Genomic DNA, 15307 nt, shown 5'->3' with positions numbered 1-15307 from the left:
TCTTGGCTCTCGCTCTCTCTCCCTCTCCCCGTCTGGGTGTTTCTCCAACCAGGCTGGGCAGAGCCGACGAAGCGGCCTTCCTGCCCCCCCTCCCTGGCCAGCTGGAGCCAGGCAGGTCAGCGACCTTCGCAAGTGAGACGAGGACAGGCGAGGTGCACTGAGCCCCGGGCACGGTGGGTGAGTGGGCGGCGTCGGTGCACACTTGGAGAGCCCTTAGGGTTGGGCATCACCACAACATGAGGAACTGTATTAAAGGGTCGTGGCATTAGGAAGGTTGAGAACCACTGATCTAATGAGACAGCCGAGGCTTCTATTCTTTTGTTCGTTTGTTTGTTTGTTTTCAAACAATCTTTCCTGAAGTGGCAACTTCCTCACACTCTTCCCACACCGCCACTGAATTCTACGAAAAGGCAGCACGAAGAGGAAGTGTTCCTTTCCGGGCTGCTTATGTTCCCTAGCAGCACAACTGGGCTGCCATCACTTCCCTAAGGAAAGCCCTGGTCTTCAGACACTCCTTGAGCATCTTTTAAACCCCTGAAGAAATTTGTGAAGTGGTATTTCAAAATACCCCATTCTAATTTTAACAATGCAACCAAAATTATTCAAAGGGCCAGCTTCTAACTGTTTAAACCGAGGAGGGTGTCCCTTAGACATCATTCCACAGAGAAATAATAATAACAACAATACCACAATGCCTATCCAGTAAAAAAAAAAAGGCAATACAAATAGTCCTCAACTTACAGCAGTTCATTTAGTGACTCTTCAAAGTTACAGTTGCATTTTAAAAAAGTGACTTGTGACCGTTTTTCACATTTACAACTGTTGCAGCATCCCCACGGTCACATGATCAAAATTCACATCTTGGCTACTGACTCACATTTATGACGGTCGCAGCATCCCGGGGTCAGGTGATCCTTTTTGTGCGACCTTCCGACATGCAAAGTCAATGGGGGAAGCCAGATTCACTTAACAACCAGGTTACTAACGTAACAATTGCAGTGATTCTTATAAAAACTGTGGCACAAAAAGTAGTAAAATAGGGCAAAACTCACTGAACTGTCTCTCTTAGCAACAGAAATGTTGGACTCGGTTGTGGTTGTAAGTTGAGGACTGCCTGTATCCCAAACTTTCACAGCAAATAAAGTAAAGATAAAGTTATAGACGAAGCTCATCAAATATACACAAAAAAAATGCCTTAAAATTATAGTCCAAAGCATAGCGAGTAAGGAGTGAGTCTCACCGAAACCCCTGCAAACTAATTCTGAATAAAAATGCACCAGATCGTTTTGTTCAAGCATTCAGAGGTAAAGAAAATGTGCTGGGGTTTTTTTTTTGGGGGGGGGGGTTGCATCTTTTGTGTGCCTGTGTTTGTCAGGGTTGAAGTGCAGTGCAATTTTAACAATGAGGAATTTGCAAGCCCTCCCTGAATTTCTGTGACGCACAAAGAAGAAGAAATCCTATATTCTGCAACTGTATGTCGCACATTGGGTAAATTTAATTATCTTCCTCCTATGAAAGATTAATAAATCTTCAGAACCTGGTATTGGGAGTCTGGGGTAATTATTCAGAATGCATACAGCTTCAGATCTGGTTTCATTCAAAGAAGGATTATTAATCAAACGTCTGCCATAAACCACAGAGAATGGCTTTTTTGTTTTTTCTTTTTTTAAAAAAAAAAACCCTCATTACAGTAGTCTCCCTTCGTTTTTTTCCAGTGCTTTATACTATACACACAGTTATATATTTTTAGAATTCATTATAACCATTTCAGAACCTATTAGAACTCATTAAAAATCCCAGTTCACCCATAACTTAATTATACGTTTATAAAACATACTGTTAAACTTTCATAGAATTTATCTCCCTGGTTTTATACTGATGGATATAGCCTTTATGTTGGAAATTCTGAAAACGTGAAGATTATATGACATCCTTGTGGCTGATTTTTGACATTGGGCATGGTCGAGAGAAGAAAGGAGGGCCATAGCAAGACCAAAATTCCCCTGTGGTCTTTCCAACTCTGGGCTACCATTCAGATGGTTCTCAGTTGCTGGAAAATAATTCTGCAACAACAAAAAAGCTCTTTTGGTCCATGAGTTACTCCTTCGTTCCTCCTCTATCCCCTTCACTGCTCTTATACCCAACTGCTGACTCTGTTCACCTTGAATATTTTTTCTGTTGCCACCTGCAGAAGGAAATAAGTGCAAGGAAGTAAGATTATATCAAAAAAAAAATTGAAGCCCAATTTGCATTGATTATTTCCCTTTCAATCTAGACAGGTGTGCACAGACCAAACATGATCCTTAAGCATCCAACTATTCAGGTGAACGCGGACATTAAGAAGAGCCAGGTCTAACCTTTGGTAGCCATAGGCCATCAGTGCTGTAAAAGGCAGCTAGTTCCTCATTACAGTCCCATTTTCCTACACCACCCTTGAAAAGAGTGTGCATAGGATTAAGGTGTAAGCGAAACAAACACAATCATGGGGGAAAGGACCTCCATAGGAAAGGGTTTGTGTAAAGCCAATGAGTTTGGGTGTAAGTGTGAGCAACATCAAGCTTCTGATAGTTCTTGTTAGGGAACAAGTCCCACTGAACACAGAGGGCTGTCTTTCTGGATAACCAAGTAGAGAATGACATTTTTTATCTTTAAGTGTGATCCACCTGCAACTGGAAGAGGCTGGTTCTACTGGTGAGAAACTAGATTCCCAGTCTTCAGCAAGACCCACACACATACACACACACACTGCTCTCTATGTCAAGCACACTTCTTTCCAAAGATGAGAAAGAAACTTTTTCAAAGATGCAGACTGGAACCATCCACAGTTCTTCTGTTTCAAGTATTAACTGAAGTTTCAACTTCAAGATGCAAACTCAACGTGGCAAGGTGGAATCTGGTCATGGAAACGTTCTAAGACGCAGGCAGTTTCATGTCGGCGACCGCCAGGAACTTGAGGGATAACAAGAAGCAGCATCGGCCATGCCAGAGCAATGCACAGGTAGGTCTCTACCTGGTGTCAGGTAGGACCTCTCTCTCCCAGGACAGGATGAAGCAACATCTGGAAAAAAGGTGAGAACTGAGAAGCAGGGAGGGCAAAAAACTGTCCATTTCTTAATTTCTTGCTACTGTATATTTAAGGAAACGCCATGCACATTTTCTGCCTCTGAGCCAACCCAACAGGCTACACCATCCATGGTTCCTCATTCCCTGAGTTGAACCAGCTGTAGGATGCCAAGGGCTGGCTTTGCTTTTGGCAACTGAGTCTCACAATAAGGCAGTGTCTCCTTTTTTCTTCTTCTTCCTTCTCTTTCTTTGTTGCTTTCTTTGTCCACCAGGGATCGCTCAACGTTTCTCACAGGAAGCCAGTTGACCCTCCAATGTAGGCCAGCACGAGTTGAAAAATTGGTCCCCTGCATATAGAAATTGGAGTCAATGGGCAAAGCTGAATCTTCATATATTTTGAGATCTGGAGGATTTCAGCTGGACAGATTCAAAGCGGTCCTCTTTTTCCTAGGTCAAAAAAGAAAGAAGTTTGAAGGTGGTCACTGATCCACCCAACAGAATTGAGCAAAACGCCCCTCCCTAACGTAGCATTCTCGCTAAGACCAAAAGAAGTGTGGTTCCAGCAAGACTACAAAATAGCAATAGCACTAGCAATAGCACTAGCTTTGCTGGCTGAGGAATTCTGGGAGTTGAAGTCCACAAGTCTTAAAGTTGCCAAGGTTGAGAACCCCTGACTTAGACTTATATACCACTTCTCGGTGCTTTAACAACCCTCTGTAAGCGGTTTACAGAGTCAGCCTGTTGCCCCCAACAATCTAGGTCTTCATTTTACCGACCTCGGAAGGATGGAAGGCCGAGTCAACTTTGGGCCGGTCAGGATTGAACTGCTGGCAGTAGGCAGAATTAGCCTGCAATACTCCATTCTAGCTACTGCGCCACCACGACTCTTAATAATAGGGAAAATATAACAAAATATAACATATATTATAGTTTATAACAAAATATGTAAAAATATAACAAAATAAAAGTCAAATCAAAAATGGAAATTTCACTTTTGACTTTTGATGACTGCGTAGACACAACTATGTAACTCTTTTAGCCATGACATGCAAATGGTTTGCAACTACCTTTGTCTGGAATGGTGTTTTTTTTTTTTAGTTTTCCAAGCTAGTCTACAGCCCTAGGATCCCCTGGTGGTCTCCTATCCAAGTAATAATCAGGCCTTCCCTTGTCTAGTTCTAAACCAAACCATTGAGAAATATATCAAGTCCATTCGAAGCATTTAGATAGACATTGGCTGCACTTGGGGACTGAATTATCTAATTTTATGAGTTCCCACAGAACACTTAATTGCAAAAATAAATAAATAAATCAGACAGATGGATACATATGACAAATGCACCAACCCACACAAATACAAAACCAAAATAAGCAGTCCCTCCTCTGGATACAGCTGCAAAGTCTCTCTGGATAAGCAGATGGTGTGAACCCAGCATTTAACTACCTGTAATGTTTGGACTGCTGCCAAATTACATGTGCATGCAATTATCCGTGTCTGTTCTCCAGACACAGGATGGTATGAGGTCCAAGTACAGCAAAATACAGTAGCACAAACGCAGCACTGGCTTGCAACTCATTAAAGCAGCTGTGTCTCTTCTCTGGATCGGGTACGCGTCGCAAGAGGGTTTCCGCTGCGGGCACATGATTCCAGAAAAGAGACATAGCTGCTTTAAGAAGTGATGGACGTGGGCGGCATTTGCCCTTTTTGATGTTCCCAATCAAGCCTAAAGCCCTGTACAAACCTAGAGGTTTTAAAGGTGGCAATGGCATTCGGCCCTCTCAATTCCTGGCAAATAGATGGGGAAGAAATGGAGGTAGTGACAGATTTTATCTACCTGGGCTCCAAGGTCACCACAGATGGGGACTGCCGCCAAGAAATTAAAAGACGCTTGCTCCTGGGGAGGAAAGCTATGGCAAATCTAGACAGCATACTAAAAAGCAGAGACGTCACCCTGCCAACAAAAGTGCGTTTAGTCAAGGCCATGGTTTTCCCAATTGCAATGTATGGCTGTGAAAGTTGGACCATAAGAAAGGCTGAGAGCCAAAGAATGGAGGCCTTTGAACTATGGTGCTGGAGAAGACTCCTGCGAGTCCCCTGGACTGCAAGGCGATCCAACCGGTCAGTCCTAGAGGAGATCAACCCCGACTGCTCTTTAGAAGGCCAGATCCTGAAGTTGAAACTCAAGTACTTTGGCCACCTAACGAGAAGGAAGGACTCCCTGGAGAAGAGCCTAATGCTGGGAAAGATGGAGGGCAAGAGAAGAAGGGGACGACAGAGAATGAGGTGGCTGGATGGAGTCACTGAAGCAGTAGGCGTGAGCTTAAATGGACTCCAGAAGATGGTAGAGGACAGGAAGTCCTGGAGGAACGTTGTCCATGGGGTCACGATGGGTCGGACACGACTTTGCAACTAACAACAACAACAACAATGGCAGCAACCTTCTTTTGAGGGTCTTCTTCTAGCTCTTGCTCCCTACCCATGAAGGCTAAAAAGCAATCCAAAATGATTTGCTTGCCCCGCTTCCGATGACCTCACCACATCATCAGATGGCCTTCTTCAGAAGATGCTCCAACTTGAAATAATAGAACTAAAAAGGCATTTCATTTGTTCAAATTAGGGAAAAATGATCCATGAAATCAGGAACCGAATTTGATTATCTAACCCAGTGGTTCTCAAGCTTTCTAATGCCGTGACCCCATAATACAGTTCCCCATGTTGTGGTGACCCCCAAGTGGGTGTGGCCACCAATAAGAGGGAGTAGGACAGCTAGGGAAAAGGGAAAAAAATGGTGGACAGCATGGGTTGGCGACCCCCGTGAAATAGTCGTTTGACCCCAAATGGGGTCCCGACCCACAGGTTGAGAACCACTGATCTAACCTCACATATAGCTGTGTGTGTGTGTGTGTGTGTGTGTGTGTGTGTGTGTGTGTGTATCTGTGTGTATCTGTGTGCGAGGACTGAGTTTCTTTTCTACCTATTACATTTTGTACCTAGTTTGCATACCTATCCCACACTGGGGGGGGGGGGAGAATGATCTTTCAAGCACCACTTTTTATTCGGCTCACTCAGCACTTGTTAAAAACGTTCCATTTTGAAGATGCTTATTGTCTCAATTTTAAATAGCTTTCTAAAGATTTTCTGGAAGCCACTTTGAAGTTTAGAGAGAGAAAGGGACATGACAGTTTTACGGGAACGAACTCCCTTGAGTTAAAAAGAGGAAAAAAAATAACCGATGCGCAAGAGGGGGGGGGAAAAAAACCACACGAAATGCAGACAAGATTTCCACATTAAGAAAAAATAATGATGAAATGGCATAGAGGATGCTCCTGATAAAGCTTGTGCTGTGCAATAACCAGTTTTATTTATGAAATATTCCCTACAGGCGGTCCTCAACTTACAACTAAAATCGGGACCAGAATTTCCAGTGCAAAGCAAGGCAATTGTTAAGTGGGCTGTGACCGATTTTATGACCTTTTTTGGTAAGTGGATAGCAAGAGCAATGACACTTGTATAGCGCTTTAGAGGGCTTTGCAGCCCTCTCTGAGGGATTTTACAGAGTCAGCCTATTGCCCCCCAACAATTTGGGTCCTCATTTTACCCACCTTGGAGGGATGGAAGACTTGAGTTAACCTTGAGCCGGTCAGGATCGGACTGCTGGCAGCGGGCAGAGTTTGCCTGCAATGCTGCATTCAAACCACTGTGCCACCATGATCAACGGGATGTCCTTTGAGGCAGCTGCTATGAGTACCTTAGAGCAGGGGTCCTCAAACGTGGCCACTTTAAGACTTGTGGACTTCAATTCCCAGGCTTCCCCAGCCAGCCATGCTGGCTGGGGAAGCCTGGGAATTGAAGTCCACAAGTCTTAAAGTGGCCACGTTTGAGGACCCCTGCCTTAGAGGATGTAGATGCTTTAATACTCTGGATACGGTATTTTGCTTTCAGCAATGAGCGTGAGGAAATGCTTTTCCTTTGTTGTATGGGCCCCAGACAGTTGGCTTGCATAAATATTTTCATCTCATTGACGTCCACCTTTTTCTAAACAGCAATAGCACTAAGACTTATATACCGCTTCACAGTGCTTTACAGCCCTCTCTAAGCGGTTTTACAGAGTCAGCATATCGCCCCCAACAACCTGGGTCCTCGTTTTACGACCTCAGAAGGAGGGAAGGCTGAGTCAACCTTGAGCTGGTCAGGATCAAACTGCTGGCAGCGGGCAGAGTTTGCCTGCAATGCTGCGTTCAAACCACTGCGCCACCCAGGCTCTGCAGTGGTTAAGTAAATCAGGGTCATTAAGCAAATCCTGCTTTCCCTATTGACTTTGCTTGTTGGAAGCTGATTGGGAAGGTCACGACGGGGATCACGTGACCCAAGAATGCTGGAACCATCATAAATAAATGCCAGTGGCCAAATACCTGAATTTGATGCAGAATTATGCAGAATGATGGTTGTAAGCGCCAGGACCAGTCATAAAACACATTTTTCTGTGCTATTGTAACTTCAAACAGTCACTAAAAGAGTGGTAATAAGCAGATGATAGCTGTTTGGCACAATTAGTCAGTGGAACAGCTCACCTCCAGCAATTGTGGGTGCCCCATCACTGGAGACTTTTAAGAAGAGACTGGACAGCCACTTGTCAGAAATGATATAGGGCAGTGGTGGCAAACCTATGGCACAGGTGCCAGAGGTGGCACGCGGAGCCCCCTCTGTGGGCACACGTGCCGTTGCCCCAGCCTTGCTTCCCCCCACGACCCCCTCCTCTCCAGCACGCCCCCTGAAGGAGAGACACCCCTGAGCGTGGCCCACGCAGAGCAGCGCAGCCAAGGACATGGCAGCCAGGCAGCATAGACAAGACTCTGCCCTCACATCCCATCATGCACAGTTGACAGCGCAGGGCGCAGGCAGAGGGCGTGACCGCCATAAGCGCTACTGGGCTGCCTGGGCGATCTGTGGCGGGCCCTGGAGGCAGTGAATGGCCCTGCGGGCAAGTGGGGTGGGACAGGGGGGTTGAGTGGGAGCGGGGCAGGGGGTGGAGCGGGGGCGGGGCCAGTTTTTGGGCACTCGGTCTCTAAAAGGTTCGCCATCACTGATATAGGGGGTGGGACTAGAAGACCTCCAAGGTCCCATCCAATTCTGTTATTCGGCTATTCTTTTTTCCTCCCTTCTTCCTTCCCTCCCTCCTTTCTCCATCACTGGAGGCTTTTAAGAAGAGATTGGACAGCCACTTGTCAGAAATGATATAGGGGGTTGGACTAGAAAACCTCCAAGGTCCCCTCCAATTCTGTTATTCTGTTATTCTGCTATTCTTTCTTTTCTTTTTCTTTCTTTCTTTCTTTCTTTCTTTCTTTCTTTCCTCCCTCCTTCCCTTCCTCCCTCCTTTCTCCATCACTGGAGCTTTTAAGAAGAGACTGGATAGCCCCTTGTCTGAAATGGTATAGGGTCTCCTGCTTGAGCAGGGGGCTGGACTAGAGGACCTCCAAGGTCCCTTCCAACCCTGTTATTCTGTTGACCTTCCTTCCTTCCTTCCTTCCTTCCTTCCTTCCTTCCTTCCTTCCTTCCTTCCTCCCTCCCTCCCTCCCTCCCTCCTTCCTTTCTCCATCGCTGGAGGCTTTTAAGAAGAGACTGGATAGCCCCTTGTCTGAAACGGTATAGGGTCTCCTGCTTGAGCAGGGGGCTGGACTAGAGGACCTCCAAAGTCCCTTCCAGCTCTATGATGTGTTATTTCCCTCTAGATTATTCTGCTGTGAGACTTCAGAGGACCAGATACAACTGCGGTCAGAAATTGCTTCTCGTGGTTCCCATGCTTACCTTCGTGGCCAGTGATTTGAGTTTTCCTAACAACGACTGCTTATTCGAATACACTATTTCCTCTTCGTTGTCTTCTCCTTCCATGATCGCGCAGCTATCGGCAGCCGGAAGCTCGCACTCTTTTGAATTGGCCGTCATTACCAGTTTCGAATATTTATACTCCAATCTGCGGAAACCAATATACAGACAGAAGCCATGTTGGCGCTAAACTGACAACTTTGATTAAAGAAAAAAAAAATACAGTGACTTTTTTGTTTCGACTGGGAAGCCCCTTCCGGACTGTGCTTGCGGTGGGAAAAAAAATAAATAAATGTTGATTTTGGGTTTTTTACCGATTAGATAGGCTTGGGTTTTTTTATAGAAACGGCTAGTTTATATTACGATGTCAAAGTAAAAAGTTGAGGTTTGATGTTATTATCTTATTCTGCTGCACCAAAAGGAGTTGGAAGTCAACGCCTTTTTTTTTCTTTTCCTGCTTTTCTCCTATGCTTTTCCCTTCCCTTCTCCCTCCCATATTCTCCCACTGTTGTCTTTTGTCTTTTATACTGTAAACTAATAAAAAAAGAAGAAGCAACGTTGTCAACTCACACAGACTATAACTGGGGGTATTAATCAGTGAGATAAGAAAAGATTCTTCCGGTAGATATTTAATACAATTAAGCAGAGCTTTCCCTCCCCCAAATTCAGAAACAATGCAAACATAAGTTGCATATCAAAAGTACGAAAGACTTTTGGGGTGTTTTTCAGAAGCCACTCCTCCCTCTCCTGCATAAGTTATGATGCAAGTTGACAAGAGTCCTGCAGTTTGGCTCCTTAGCAAGGTAAGGTGCCAAACTAATAGTGGGGAATCAGGAATGGGGAGGTGGGCCAATGGAACTCTCCACCAATGGGAGGACGGACTGTCTCTCAGAGAGGCAGGGAGCAAAGTAATGATGTGCACACTGATGATGTTACCTAGTTCGGTGATGAAACGTCTGCAAGAAAACCAGCAAGCTCAGAGAGCACCGAGGACCTCAAAGTAATTATAAAATTACACTGTTGTGAGGCTACAGCAATGGGTGAGATCTAATCAACGTGGCATCCCACTTTACTCCCTTGTTGATTTGGCTATGATTTCTTCTTAATGAGAATTTAAAAAAAAAAAAAAAGGTGGATTCCTTCCTGGGATGGTTAATTTGGGGGAAAGGATAAACAGAGTCACTCCAGAAACTCTGTCAGCTGAGATTTAGAAAGTCAAAAAAAGACGGTACCCTAAGCTGAATTTAACTCTGCAAAATCAGCCAATCAATTAGATTTTTCCTTAAAAGGACATAGAGGACTCACTTCTGATTTTTCTTCCAGAAATAGCAAGTTAAGGCAATGAGCAGGACTCCTGTGAAGGCACCAACCCCTGCACCGACTTTCAGCCAGAAATCCAGCGTTTCACAGATTATAATCTTTTTTTCAGGCAAGGAAACCCCTTTTATACATAACTTTGGTTCATTCCAGACATATAAGGTTTCCTAAGCATGAGAGAGAGAGAGAGAGAATGAATGAATGAATGAATGAATGAGTGAGTGAATGAATGAATGAGTTAAACAATCAACCAATCAATAATCAATCAATTTTATACATTTGATTTTTCCTAGAAGACAATTCTACTCAGTTCTACGGAGTTACATTTACAGTAAGCAATGACACATTAAGTCAATTCCAGGCAAGCTAAGGAGAAGTAAGAAATAATGCATGTATATACAAGTAGATATGTTTTTTTATTTAAATAGTTTAATATTAAATTGAAACATCCTAGGAGCCTAAGGATCTAATCAACCATCATCTATGATTTCTACTGAGGACAAATAATTCCACTGTAAGTAGTCAGGATAGGAAGGCAACTAGTATTGTTTTTTACCCCTTTCTCTCTTCCTTGTTGTAAAGCACATTTAGTTGACTCCTCTCTGTTATGTTTCTAAGCAAGACCTCATATTCAAGATATTTCTTCTATCTGCATACTGCTGAAGATATCTTTTTGTTTAAGAAGTACTTTCCTGTCTGGGCCATACGATTCTTAGCATCTTCTGTAAAAATCTTTGCAAATAACAAGGACTAGGTCAGGGGTAGGCAACCTTGGCTCTTTTATGACTCATGGACTTCAACTCCCAGAATTCCTGAGCCAGCCATGCTGAGGGGAAAGGGAGAGTTTCCAAGCTGAACTGTGCTGGCTCAGGAATTCTGGGAGTTGAAGTCCACGAGTCATAAAAGAGCCAAGGTTGCCTACCCCTGGACTAGGTCTTCCATTTATGAGATTCTCAGTCATCCAGGTCATGGTTGTCCCAAAAGTGCTTTTTCAAAAGGCAACTGGACTTCCTTTGTGTGTTTTTTTCCTTGAAGACACTTTGCTTCTCATCCAAGAAGCTTCTTCAGTTCTGGAGAAGTTCTTTAGTTCTCCAGAACTGAAGAAGTTTCTTAGATGAGAAGCAAACATATGCAAGGGAAAAAAATAAAGAAAAATCCAGTTGTCTTTTGAAAAAGCTGCTTTGGGACAACCATGACCTAGATCAGTGTTTCTCAACCTTGATAATTTTAAGGCATGTGGACTTCAACTCCCAGAATTCCACAGCCAGCATTGCTGGCTGTGGAATTCTGGGAGTTGAAGTCCACATGCCTTAAAATTGTCAAGGTTGAGAAACACTGACCTAGATGAATGAGAACTTCCATAGACAGAAGACCTAGTCCTTTTTATTTGGGACTAGATCTTCCATTCAAACAATACTTTTCACCATCTATGTATTATTTTATATCCTGTGGACATCTTAATATATGGCCACATTTAAGAGGGTTGGCAAATTTCTCACCCTTTCTTTTGAATACAAGATCTCCAACAGCATTCATCCACACCCATTTTTATCCCCAAAGAACAGATCTAGTGCCTTACGTAAAACCAGCCGGTGATCAACTAGGGGTTTGTAAACAACTCTCTTCAACAACTGGCATATGTTTTCTTTGTTTGTGTTTCTCATTTAAAATGATTTTAAGTCTTAGTATATTCTCATGTTTCGAAGTATCTTATGTTTCAGCTCTGCTCATGGGCGAAAAAAAAATGAAGACCCGAGGTCACCGGTGGTACATTTAGGATTCCTCGCGCCCTAACCAAATTTGTAACAGAATTAGAATGTTTGATAAGATAGAAAGTATAGTGTCCAACTACACAACCTGTGTTGATTCTGCCACCAAAGACGTAACCAGTTAATTACCTGGTGCCCCTTTTTACAAGCACCTTCGATCTCGTGATAGTCCTGCTCGGTACACATGGGACAAGCTTCTGCGCTTTCCCACAAGAAGTGGAATATACACCCATCACAGGTCCCTGCAGGACAAGAACTGGAGGAGAAATACTGGCTGGGTTAGAGGGATGCATTCAAAAAGGGAGAAAATTGTTAACTTAATTGATTCTCAAAGAGGCTTCTACCAGGTCACACCATCAGTGCATGTCCTGCAAAAAAACACACCCATTGCCAAGTTGCCCATTAACAACGTTCTGAAAATGCAGAACAATGGTCTGTTGCTAAATTCATCTCCTACATCCAAGATAAATATATTATGAGCACTCTGCTTCTTTAATGGGCTGTATCTTAGTTACTCAGTGATGCTTTCGGGCATCCTCCAACTAGGGATCCTGCTGGAGTCTAATCTCTAACACATGGTCTTCTCCTCCTCTTCTGATTCTGAGTTAGCAGCATGCACACATCTGGAGCCGAGGTGGCGCAGCAGTTAGAGTGCAGTACTGCAAGCCACTTTAGCTGACTGTGTTCAGCAGGTCAGCGGTTCAAATCTCACCGGCTCAAGGTTGACTCAGCCTTCCATCCTTCCGCGGTAGGTAAAATGAGGACCCAGATTGTTGGGGGCAATGTAAATATATATATATACATTGCTTACTGGTGTACACCGCTTAGAGAGTGCTTGCACTTAAAGCGGTATATAAGTCTAATAAATAAATAAATAAAATAAATAAATAAAATCCAGGGGCTGTTCTTTTGCAAGCATCAATCTACACACTTTATAGTTTAGGTTGCAGATGGTTAAGAGTTTAGGCTGGTGCAATTATATAAAGGAAAGGAGTCCAATCTAAACTACAAGGTCAAATTCGGCAGAGCCTGTCTAGGAGAAAAAAATAAACAAAAAAGTCTATGGAGTAAGAGTGAAATATGTTAGGAAGACATATATGAGCAAGATATTCTAGACCAGAAGTTTTTAAGATGGTCTTCAGGGATTCCTTTCTGTGGATAGATTTCAAAGCAGGAGTCTTCAGACTTGGCCCTTTTATGACTTGTCGACTTCAACTCTCAGAATTCCTTGGCCAGCATGCCCAGCTGAGGAAATCTAGGAGTTGAAGTCCACAAGTCATAAAAGGGCCAAGTTTGAAGACCCCTGCATTATGTGATGCCACAAGGTAGAAGAGCAGGTTGGGGACAAAGCATAGCTGGCTGGGGAATACTGGAAGTTGAAGTCCACACCTCTTAAAATGGCTGAGGTTGAGAAACACCAGTTTAGCTTTTTCTGAGTTAGCATTATTTCCCCTTCACATTATGTCAGGGGTCTTCAAACTTGGCCCTTTTATGACTTGCGGACTTCAACTCCCAGAATTCCTCAGCCAGCGTGGCATGCTGGCTGAGAAATTCGGGGAATTGAAGTCCACAAGTCATAAAAGGGCCAGGTTTGAAGACCCGTGGACTAGAATTTCCATTGCTAAGGGAGGCATCACAGGATAGTGAAGGTGCTGGAACAGCCGGAATGCCAAAGATTGGCTGTAACTACCATTCATTCAGCACTGTCACTGAACGAACGGCCGTAGGTAAAAGGACTACTTGTGTTGAATGTAGGCCACAAAGTAATTGACGCATGGCTCCAAAAATGTTGGTTAACTTGAATAAATCTCACTGTCTAATATTATTGGAATTATTTTTTAATATTTTGATAACCGGGAGTTAGACGTTTCCTTTGGGCATTTTATTTTATGCAACGAAATACGTTCTCTCCGAGTAGAAGCCCACGGATTTTTGCCAGATTTTTCAGAAGGATCCAAAATGGCACAAAATGGTGGAAAAAGCCTGCTCAGAAGGCTCTCCAGATTTCATTTAAATGGAAGGTGAAAGCAAACATAAAAGGTGGGCTCTTCCAATAACATTCTGAAAGAGTTGCACGCGAATCTGAAAGATATTAAATTATTCTGAAAAGATGGAGATCTGTTGAGCTTCTCATCGTAACACACACCTGGGAACTGAAATGCCTCCCTGGCCAAGTTTTGTGGGGTTGCACCTCATTGTCACAACAGACACACGGCCATTTTCACAAGTGGCTGAAACTCCTGAAGACCTGGACAGAAATGAGAGAAAAAAAAATTCCAGATGTTATTTAGAGAGATGCAGATCTCTCTGCCTCCTGCACTGGAAAACCAGATGTTTTCGTAGCTTCATTTTTTTGTGTGTGTGGGGGGGGAATCTTCTCCCATTCTTGTCTCAGCTGCAAATTAAGCTTCGGCTGGACGCTTTATGAAGTTATTGCCAGTTTTTATCATATATATTAGCAGCTCCGAGACTTGGCAATAAAATAAAGATATTCTTGAGTCAAGCTCTACCCTGGTGACTTCATGAATACATCCAAGCTGTTTTATTGGCAACAGTATGGAGATTTATTGCCATTGCATTCTTTCAGATTATGATTGACTGTGATTGTGATTGTGATTGTTACTGTGATTGTGATTATGATTAGTAGTAGTAGTATGGGGATTTTATGCCATTGCATTTTTTTCAGATTATTATTATTATTATTGTAAAGTAAGATAAGGTAAAGTAAGGTGAGGTGAGATGAGATGAGATGAGATGAGAAGGCAAGATAAGGCAAGATAAGGTAAGGTAAGGTAAGGTGAGGTGAGGTGAGGTGAGATAAGGTATGGTAAGGTATGGTGAGGTGAGATAAGGTGAGGTAAGGTGAGGTGAGATAAGGTATGGTGAGGTGAGGTAAGGTAAAGTGAGGTAAGATAAGGTAAGGTATGGTGAGGTAAGGTGAGGTGAGGTGAGGTGAGGTGAGATGAGATGAGATGAGATAAGATAAGATATAAGATAACCTTTATTATCATTTTTTTTACTGTGGGCACAGCAGCACACATCAAAAAATGAAATGTAGTTGCCCGCTTTCAAAGTGAAACACATACATGACGCACACCTAAACATATTTCCAGTCTAGCCATTAAGGGACTAACCAGATCTAACCCTGCTTTAACTTCCAAGTTATTTGAGACTCGGCAACACAGATGAATACATATTTAATGATAAATATTTCTGAAAACTTGGGAGTAAGATGATGGGAGAAGGCTGAAGAGGGTAATTCCTTCAGTCTAATATTCCCCTATTTATCCATTACAGGGAGACTTTGACTTACCACCAAAATTTAAACCAGAAT

At 43.3% G+C, this 15307-nt stretch overlaps 1 protein-coding gene across 3 annotated transcripts in view; it reads right to left on the bottom strand.

Annotated features, from left to right (window-relative positions):
• Nucleotides 1–881: 881 nt before the first annotated feature.
• Nucleotides 882–15307, bottom strand: part of ELAPOR2 (endosome-lysosome associated apoptosis and autophagy regulator family member 2) — a 106375-nt gene continuing 91949 nt past the window's right edge. Inside the window, exons 18-22 of one of the 3 annotated variants that reach the window (XM_039357535.1) lie at nt 14120–14221; nt 12103–12229; nt 10193–10371; nt 8870–9035; nt 882–3510 (exon numbers count right to left, since the gene is read on the bottom strand). In XM_039357535.1, coding sequence (XP_039213469.1) covers nt 3451–3510; nt 8870–9035; nt 10193–10371; nt 12103–12229; nt 14120–14221 — 634 coding nt within the window. In that variant the 3' untranslated portion in view covers nt 882–3450. The other 2 variants (XM_039357538.1, XM_039357534.1) reach the window with 2 other exon arrangements.

Source organism: Crotalus tigris, unplaced genomic scaffold, assembly GCF_016545835.1.
Source record: "Crotalus tigris isolate CLP2741 ecotype Arizona unplaced genomic scaffold, ASM1654583v1 scf7180000018925.3142382, whole genome shotgun sequence".
NCBI classification, from domain to species: domain Eukaryota; kingdom Metazoa; phylum Chordata; class Lepidosauria; order Squamata; family Viperidae; genus Crotalus; species Crotalus tigris.
The sequence above is the reverse complement of the archived record's forward strand: the minus strand, read 5'-3'. Positions and strand labels throughout refer to the sequence as shown.